At 34.3% G+C, this 10,546-nt stretch overlaps 1 protein-coding gene across 1 annotated transcript; it reads right to left on the reverse strand.

Moving 5' to 3' along the window:
* Positions 1–8,977: 8,977 nt before the first annotated feature.
* Positions 8,978–9,433, reverse strand: LOC124419243. The gene has a single exon (XM_046947865.1). It carries the CDS (start codon positions 9,431–9,433, stop codon positions 8,978–8,980), a length of 456 nt encoding a protein of 151 aa, XP_046803821.1.
* Between the last annotated feature and the right edge of the window lie 1,113 nt (positions 9,434–10,546).

Here is a 10,546-nt window from a genome sequence, read left to right on the forward strand (position 1 = left end):
CTTATTAGATGATCCGAACTCTATAATGACAGTACAATGGTGTCTGCCGTACAACATAGATCCCTTTTTGGATTCTCTATTTGAACTTTGTGAACTAGTTTCTGTTTTAAAAGGTCTTAAGGATAATAAATCTCCAGGACAGGATGGAATCAGCTATGAATTTTTCAAATATGCCCCCGTTAACTTTATAAAGGATCTATTATATACTCTAAATATAAATTTTCTTAAGGAACAGATACCAGATAGCATTAAAACTGCAATACTTGTCCCACTCCTGAAGAAAGGTGATCCTAACAATCCTGTTAATTAACGTGGTTTATCATTGATTGATACAGCCTGCAAAATATTCAACAACATTATTCTAAATCGTATTACTGACTGGATAAATAAATTCCATATTGTTAATGAATTTCAAGCTGTTTTCAGAAAACATTACTCGACTATTGACAACGTTTTTAACCTGGTTAACATAGTACATTTAAACCGTATTGTTGGTGAAAATACTTATGCATTTTTGTTGATTTCTCCTCCGCATTTTATTTGATTCCCAGAAACTCATTATTTTACAACCTGGCTACCATGGGACTGTCATCAAAAATTATATGAATATTCCAAAACTCATACGAAAATACAACCAGTCGAATACTTTATGGTAACACTCTATCCAATTACTTTAATGTTAGTCTTGGTGTTAAACAAAGATGTATTTTAAGTCCAATTCTATTTGCTTTATACTTGAACGACCTTGCTGATGCTCTTCCCAACGGCGTTAAAGTTGAAAACTTTACAGTTAAAGTACTGATGTACAAATTTTTAATATTTCGTAATGGTACAAGGATCTCCAACAATTTATTGTGGACTTATGGTGAAAATCATTTCGGAAACATCTGGAACAGAAATTATTAACATCAAAATTGGCAATCACATCTTATTGGTCCGTATGTTCTACGGGGCCCAAATTTGGGGGTACAAGAAGTATGATGTTGTCGAAAAACTTTTACGTTACTTTATAAAAAAATCTTGTATTTGCCTAGCAACACACCAAACTACATGATCCTTTTAGAAACTGGTCTTAATTCGTTATTTGTCGATACCTTAAAACTCCATTTCAACTATATTAATAAAATATAAAACATGCCAGACAACAGACTGCCACATAAAATTGCAAAAATTATAATTGACAAACAAACATATTGGGCAGATGAGTGGTCAAACCTGTGTCTTAAAATAAACCTTTTACCAACGAATGTGTCAACGCCTATAAGCTCATATTGTAAAACAATTATACCTCTAGTAAAAACATATGAAAATGTAAACTCTGAAATTCTCAATTCCCGTTAAATTATTTTTTGTTGGATATTTCTTCTTCGAACTTGTTATCTCACACTACAAGTCTTCTTGTAAGAGCTGATAGAATTCACTGGAACAAAAAGCATGCTACAAAATATGCTCAAAATTTAAATAAACTCTGTGGCTCCTACCATCCCGTGCATAATATACCTATTGATGATTTACTGTTAGACTTAAAAAGTAAAATATTATATGCTGCAAAGAAACCTGAACTATCGTTTTATTTTGAACCCAAAACAAAAGTGGTTTGATTGGAATTGTGTTCATGCTAGGAAAAAGATGTTTGATAATTTAAAAATATTTCGCAAAAAACGTTCAGATGTCAACAAAACACTATTTGTCTTCAAAACGTAGATTCCTATCTGTATGCCGCAATAGCAAACTCAAATATTATAATGCAACACTTTATCAATTAAACACAATTAGATGCAGTAAACAGTGCTGGAAATTATCTAAGGATTTAAAATCGCGGTCTACATCTTCACGTTCTAACTTAAGTGTTGATGACTTCTTACTACATTTTTGCAACTTATTAGATGATCCGAACTCTATAATGACAGTACAATGGTGTCTGCCGTACAACATAGATCCCTTTTTGGATTCTCCATTTGAACTTTGTGAACTAGTTTCTGTTTTAAAAGGTCTTAAGGATAATAAATCTCCAGGACAGGATGGAATCAGCTATGAATTTTTCAAATATGCCCCCGTTAACTTTATAAAGGATCTATTATATACTCTATATATAAATTTTCTTAAGGAACAGATACCAGATAGCATTAAAACTGCAATACTTGTCCCACTCCTGAAGAAAGGTGATCCTAACAATCCTGTTAATTAACGTGGTTTATCATTGATTGATACAGCCTGCAAAATATTCAACAACATTATTCTAAATCGTATTACTGACTGGATAAATAAATTCCATATTGTTAATGAATTTCAAGCTGTTTTCAGAAAACATTACTCGACTATTGACAACGTTTTTAACCTGGTTAACATAGTACATTTAAACCGTATTGTTGGTGAAAATACTTATGCATTTTTGTTGATTTCTCCTCCGCATTTTATTTGATTCCCAGAAACTCATTATTTTACAAACTGGCTACCATGGGACTGTCATCAAAAATTATATGAATATTCCAAAACTCATACGAAAATACAACCAGTCGAATACTTTATGGTAACACTCTATCCAATTACTTTAATGTTAGTCTTGGTGTTAAACAAAGATGTATTTTAAGTCCAATTCTATTTGCTTTATACTTGAACGACCTTGCTGATGCTCTTCCCAACGGCGTTAAAGTTGAAAACTTTACAGTTAAAGTACTGATGTACAAATTTTTAATATTTCGTAATGGTACAAGGATCTCCAACAATTTATTGTGAACTTATGGTGAAAATCATTTCGGAAACATCTGGAACAGAAATTATTAACATCAAAATTGGCAATCACATCTTATTGGTCCGTATGTTCTACGGGGCCCAAATTTGGGGGTACAAGAAGTATGATGTTGTCGAAAAACTTTTACGTTACTTTATAAAAAAATCTTGTATTTGCCTAGCAACACACCAAACTACATGATCCTTTTAGAAACTGGTCTTAATTCGTTATTTGTCGATACCTTAAAACTCCATTTCAACTATATTAATAAAATATAAAACATGCCAGACAACAGACTGCCACATAAAATTGCAAAAATTATAATTGACAAACAAACATATTGGGCAGATGAGTGGTCAAACCTGTGTCTTAAAATAAACCTTTTACCAACGAATGTGTCAACGCCTATAAGCTCATATTGTAAAACAATTATACCTCTAGTAAAAACATATGAAAATGTAAACTCCGAAATTCTCAATTCCCGTTAAATTATTTTTTGTTGGATATTTCTTCTTCGAACTTGTTATCTCACACTACAAGTCTTCTTGTAAGAGCTAGAGGTGGCCTTTTGGATATAAATGCTAGATCCTTTAGGAGTAACACTCATGGCCTCTGTACTATTTGCAACATGGATGCTACGGAGAATACCTTTCACTTCATTGGTTGCTGTCCTATTTTCAAGGGATTTAGATTAAAATATTTTAATAAAAGCCAATAAAATATATCTGAGATAATAAGTATTCTCAACGGTATATCCTTAAACCATAACAATCTAGTTAATTATTTAGTTTCTTGTTTAAAATATAGAAAACTGTTAATTAATGGATTTGAATAGAATGAATATTAAACAGTTTTATGTTTTATGTATTAATTACTCCTAGTAATATATATAATTTCCCTCATAAAATGAATCTTTAATTCTTATTGCCAATCTGGCTAACAACTTATTAGTTAAGCCATATATAGATAATTATTATTTCTTATGATTAAGTTTTTGTAATCATTTCATTATCTATTAAATAAATAAAATGATACCAAAACCGGGAAAAGATGTCTCTCAAGTGACATAATACCGTCCCATTAACCTGTTGTCTATACTCTTAAAACTTTTTGAAAAGTTATTGCTTGAAAGCCTTATAGTACAACTTAACGATAATTGCATTATTCCTGGCCATCAGTTTGGTTTTAGAAGAACTACTCTTATTCGGAATTCCTTCGAGAGCAAGCAGTATTGCTCAGCATTATTCATAGATATTTCTCAAGCTTTCGATAAAGTCTGGCACGATGGACTAATACACAAAATTATCATATTACTACCTGCGAGTGTTCACAAACTGCTTAAAAATTACATATATGAAAGATTTTTTCAAATCAGATCTAAAGATGAGATCTCTCCACGTAGAAAAATATCTGCTGGAGTACCCCATATGCCAACGATCGCACTGACTCACACATCTACATTTGCCGATGATACTACTTTTGTAAGCATATGGAAAATATATGTCAATGCAACAAAATGTACACACGTTACATTTACTATAAGATGAGAAAATTGTCCTCCCGTACAGATAAACAATATAAAAAATTCTTGAACAAAGCCATGTGAGATATGCTATCCACCTTGATCGCCGTTTAACATGGAATACCCACATTGAAGCCAAGGTTACACAAATAAAATTAAATTCAGCTCAAATGTACTGGCTAATTGGAAAACGGCCAGCTCTCGACTTGGAGTATAACACAGTTATAAAACCGATATGCCTATACGACATTCAACTGTGGGGAACAGCCTCCTCATCTAATGTTAAAAAATTACAAAGAAAGCAGTCAGCACTGTTAATGTCAATACCAGGTGCCCCGTGGTACATTCGCATAGTTATATTCATAGGGAACTCAATGTCCCCATAATACGCGAGGAGATCAAATTCTCTTGTTTAACCTACTTGTCGAAACTAATGGATCACCCAAATCCCCTTGCAGGGAGTTGCTGACATTTGAGGGTCATAGACGACTGAGAAGAACAGAAACATTGGATTTTGCCAGATAATCAAATTATCGAGAACTCTGGTTGAAATTGCACCGGCAATAACAACGTTAGTTATAATTTGGGTTAAGATTTTAATACTTTTTGTAAATTTCTATATAAGAAAGATACAATAAAGAATAAATAAAATGGAAAAAATGCTATTAGGTCATGTTTACGGCAATTTTGAAAGTGATATGTATAATATGATATATCGCATTTTTACGTGATTCTGAATAATACATAACCCTTTATAATAAATTTTAATTGATTTAAAATAATTTAATGTTACCACAGTTATTGTGATTTAGTTATAATTAATTATAAATTTTTAGATGCAGACCTTACTCCAGAAGCATCCTTAGCGATTTCCAGTTTAATGCGATATAGTTTTTCTAGTTTTCAGGTTGAGTTTACTCTTATCTTTCAAAAATAATTAGAGTGATTCGATATTTTCCAAAAATCGGTTTTCAAAAAGTTAAAATTTTTCATTAATGTATAAAATATTAAAAGAAAGTGGGAAAATTTTGTCAATCTTAAGTAAGCTAGACAATACTAGTGTATTCTAAAATCGTTTATTTTTTATGTTTATATAAATCTTATAGACATTCTAACGGCGACACGAAATAACTCTAATGAAATAACGCCCAATTAAGAATATAAATTAAATTTTAGATATAATTTGAAAACAAGTTGGAGTACTATAATCAGCTGTGCCGAATCTTAAATATATATAAGATTGAAGTTATGATTAATTCATAAACAATGATTTATTTGACTCAAACAAAAATATATCTGAATATGAAAATAAAACCATTTACTTTGTTCTTAGTTTTTAACAAATATCTTGTTAAAATATTTATGTAAATTTTTAAACACGATTTTTAGTAAATAGTATATTATTTTAATAAGAAAATTTAAAACAAATCTTATGAATTTTTTGTTTGAATTTCATTTTTTTGTGTAGCCTAGCGAAACTTCTATTTATTAAAGCTATTATTTTTTTCGTAGTGAGCGTACTACTTTTATTCATAGTAGAACTAAAATGTAATTCTGATACAATGTTGATTACTATATATAGGTGCTACGACCAATAATAAAACAGTTCTATACACAGAACATGCTCATGTCGAATTTCCATATAATAATGAATTATATGGCATTAAATGATTTTTAGAAGTGAAACCTTATATGGGAGATAAGACAAATTATACCTAGATTCGGAAAAATTATGTATAATGAAAAAAATCTATAGAATGGGTGGAATGTTTTATAGTTACAAAAAGCATATACAAGTCGAATTTTATCCAGATAACATTATAACTCAATGAAACATGCGCGTTTAAGTGATTTTCGGAAGTGGACCTTTTCTCAGCAGCTTTATTTATCAATGAAATAGCCCATTTAAGTGATTTTCGAAAGTGGGACTTCAATGTCTCAGCGATAGAGGCTGAGAAATTAACCAAATTAGGTATTTGGAAACCTGTAAAGTTTAGTCAGTAGGCTTCACCTCTCGTATTTGTGCAGATTTCAAAGTTACAATTTATTTTACAAACTAAGAAAGGTAAGTTATTCTGATGCGTATTTGCAAATCGAAGTTGATAAAGAATCTAAAAATTTACTAGTAGTAATTACTCGATTACGGTTATATCAACATCAACGTTTACCGTTTTCAGTAGCCAGTGCTTCAGATATTTTCATTTATTTGGGTGATATAATATGTACCGTTACCAATGATGAAGATCATATTAATAATCTGAAACTTCATATAACTCGTTTGTATGAATCTGGTTTTCGATGTAATTTTTAAAAATGCTCATTTATAGAACCAAAGATAGAGTATCTTGGTCATATTATTAGTTCTTCTGGAATTCAACAATCCGAAAATAGAACGGAAGCCATTAGTAATTTGCCTTGACCAAGAAATCATGCGGAACTTCAGTCGCTTTTAGGAAATGTTAACTATTACGCTTTATTTATTAAAAACTTTTCTGCAATTTGTGGTCAATTTGTTAAGAAAGAAAAATCAAAGTTTTTTCTGGGGGAAAGAATAAGAGAATTCTTTTCCAGAGCTTAAACGTCAGTTAACTGGAATGACTCAGTTAGCACACATTGATGATACATTACCATAGTCTTAGCGACAAATGCTTCCTTAAATGGTGTCGCCGCGTTTATATGTATCTTATATATGGATCGGAACGTTCTATTGCATTTGCTTCAAAACCCTTAAATAAAAGTCAGAAAAATTATGGTCAGATAGAAAAGGAAGCATTATTTATTATTTTCGGTAAAAATGTGAATTTCAAGCATGCAGTGAATATTTGAGACAGATGTACGGAAACCAGTGCCGCCTCCATCTGTAAGAGTGCCGGGAAAATGCAATCCGGCCCTGCAGCTTTATAGGGAGCGAAGCTCTTGATTGCCCCTTTAACCATATCAGATGTAATTACAATTTCCGTGTTAGCCTCCCCTTCCTCCAATATCGGTTCATCTATGTTATTTGATATACCGGGTGGAAAATGCCCGTATCATCGACCATAGATTCTGGTTGGACATGAATTTTGGATAGGAATTTTTTTATCTTAGATACGTCAATTACGCTGCCTACCTGTTCACAGAAAAGTTTCCAGGAGTCTCGTTTCGCTTTACGAACAATTTTCTTATATTTACCAAGATTACTACGATACTCATCCCAGTATACTGTGGGCTTTTTACGCCGTGTCCGGTTAAATAGTTTGCGAAGAGTCTTTCTAAGGTTCCGGATCTCCCCGGTTACTCAGGGTTTCTCAGCTGTCCTCGAACGATTCAACCAAGGCACTTGTGAGCATTTCTACTTTGGCGTCTGTTTCCTTGAAATATTTCCTCGAAAATATCGGGGGATGAAAAATAAAAACACAAATTATTTTTATTTTAATAATAAGAAAAATTGGGTTTTATTATTGGTTTTTCTCGGATTTTAATTTGGAGTTTTGTACGTACCGTACGCTTCGGGGTTACTAATGTAAGTAAGTATTGCAACTTAAAAAAGAGAGAAAAAGGGTAAACAGCGCCAAAGAATTAAAAACATAGAATAGCCAGTGAACAGTAACTGGCCATATACACTGTGACCATAAACATCCCGCCCCCTTGCTATACTGCAACAAGGAAAGCTAAGGATACTGTGGGGTAAAATGAGCTGAAAACAGAGTTAAATAAAAATGGGTAACATTTTTTTCAAAATAACAATTCATTTATAATAAATTCATTGATAATAATAATAAAAAAATGGAAAAAAAACTTCAAACTATACGGCCAGACATAACATTTATGACAATAGTGGCTGGGGTTTGATGTTGCTGGCCGTATGGATAAGGTGGTGGCTGCTGATACGGCTGAAACTGTTGTTGATGGTAGTGCTGCTGTGCACTACCATCGCACATAATGCTGGGGTTGTTGTTGATGCTGCTGTTGTGAATGCACATAATGCTGGGGTTGTTGTTGAAGGGATAGTGAGCAGCAATGATGTTGTTGTGGCTATGTGGCGATCTTTTTGGTGTTCCACGCTTCTTATTTTTATTTCTCCTTCTTTTGGAGGAGTTTTGATCCTTGGGACTGCCGCTGGTGTGGGTTTGTTGTTGGGCTGCGGGTTTGTGCCCCTTTTTATGACGGTGGAGGAGGGTATGGTGCTCTGACATGCACTCGATGCACCGCTCTCTGCTGGTGCATTTGTCTTTCATGTGGGAGTGAGCCAGGCAGTTGAAACACTTCTTCACCGTTTCCCATCGCTCCCCCACCGACATCTTGCGAAATTTACGCAGGGCATGCTCGCTTTTGCATAAGCGACAGTCCCGAAGGATTTCGTCACGGGTGGTTTTTGCATCCTTAGACGTACCGGGGGACTCAACGGGAAGAAAAAAGAGACAAAGAATACAAATTAGTCAATTTCTGACTTTGGCAAGAGAACAAGCTTCACTATGGGGCGGGTAAAAATGCCCGAAGCTGTTCTCACGTCCGCTGTGCGGAACTTACTGTCATGACCTACATGGGTCTTCTCTATCCTACCTAAACGCCATTCATTCGGGGGTAAATTATCCTGACGGATCGCAACTAAATCTCCGACTTTGTAGTCCCTTTGCGGATATTTTTTTTAATTCGCCGATGGAGTTCTTTGAGGTATTCCTCTTTCCATCTTTGAGCAAACTGATGATGGAGCACTTTGAGTTTTTGCCATCTATTAGCAATACTCAATGAAAGGGTTCAGGGGGTGCCAAAAGAGGTGCTCCTATCAGAAAATGACCTGGGGTTAAAGGAACTAAATCGTAGGGATCATTGCTCATTGCAGTTAAGGGTCTTGAGTTTAGGCAAGCTTCTATTCGGGTTAACATTGTCGAAAACTCCTCAAAGGTAAATTTCTGCATTCCAACAATTTTGCGAAAATGAGTTTTTACACTCTTTATGCCGGCTTCCCATAAGCCGCTCATATGAGGAGCACCAGGGGGTATAAAATGCCATTCAACTGGCTGAAAACTATTTCGTACAAGTAATTTTTCTCTTAATTGGGGTAAAAACTGCTTTCGGTTTATTTTGAGTAAATTAGCAGCACCGACAAATGCAGTTCCGTTGTCTGAGTATATGTGGGCAGGACAACCTCGACGGGAGAAAAAACGGGCACAAGCACCAAGAAATGTTTCGGTCGACATATCACCGGTTGCCTCTAAATGAATCGCTTTTGTGGCGAAACAAACAAAAACGAGGACATAACCTTTCGTTATTCGGCAACCTCTACCAATGTAGGATTTTATGTCGAACGGACCTGCGAAATCTAAGCATTTTCTGGTTTTTAAATATTATAAACACCTGAACAAATACGAAATAATTCGCATTGCACGGGGTAAATCTGAGAAACGTTCCAGTATATCAAATGTTGGTTCTGTCTGAACAGAAAAAGATTGAACTTCTAAATTCTGATGTTCGGTAACGATATTTTGTGGCCAGTATTCTCCCGGCTGTCTTAACCACGAGGGACCATGCCACCATAGGGGGTTATCAACTAAATCTCGAGCAAGAGTTCCACGACTTGCGAGATCTGCAGGGTTATCTTTGGAATCTACATGAAACCAATTCTCGTTACCAACTTTCTTTACGATTAGGGCAACTCTGTTTTTGACAAAGGTTGGCCAATGGCACGGGGGTTTTTTGAGCCAAGATAAAACTGTAGTAGAATCAGTCCACAGATAAATCTAGATCTAGATTTAAATCTAGATTTAATTGACTACACAAGGATTCTACCATATTTACCATCAAAGCCGTTCCACAAAGTTCTAAACGGGGTAATGTTTCAGACTTAACAGGAGCTACCTTCGTCTTTGCAGAGAGTAAATGTGAGATGATTTCATTCGAAGAAATACTTCGAACGTAAAGAGCAGCTCCATAAGCCTTTTCTGACGCATCAGAAAATGAATGAAGTTCAATATCATAACTCGGGTGAAAATTAACCCATCTTTGAATATTAATTTTCTCAATAATTTAGAACTGATTACCCCAAAAAGGGTTAAGGGTTTTAAACATTCATCCCAATCTGTCTTGTCTTTCCATATTTGTTGCATTATAATTTTAGCAACAAAGATTTTTGGGGATAGCCAACCGGCGGGGTCAAATAGCTTAGCTATTTCTGACAAGACAGCACGTTTAGTCGCAATATCCCGAAACTGTCAGTTTCTGCATTCCATCTCAAGCCTAGGGTTTTTGTTGTACTAGCATCTGAAAATTTTAAGAAGTCTGCATCAAGCAGATTCTCACGGGGTAAATCTTCT

Source organism: Lucilia cuprina, chromosome 4, assembly GCF_022045245.1.
Source record: "Lucilia cuprina isolate Lc7/37 chromosome 4, ASM2204524v1, whole genome shotgun sequence".
NCBI classification, from domain to species: domain Eukaryota; kingdom Metazoa; phylum Arthropoda; class Insecta; order Diptera; family Calliphoridae; genus Lucilia; species Lucilia cuprina.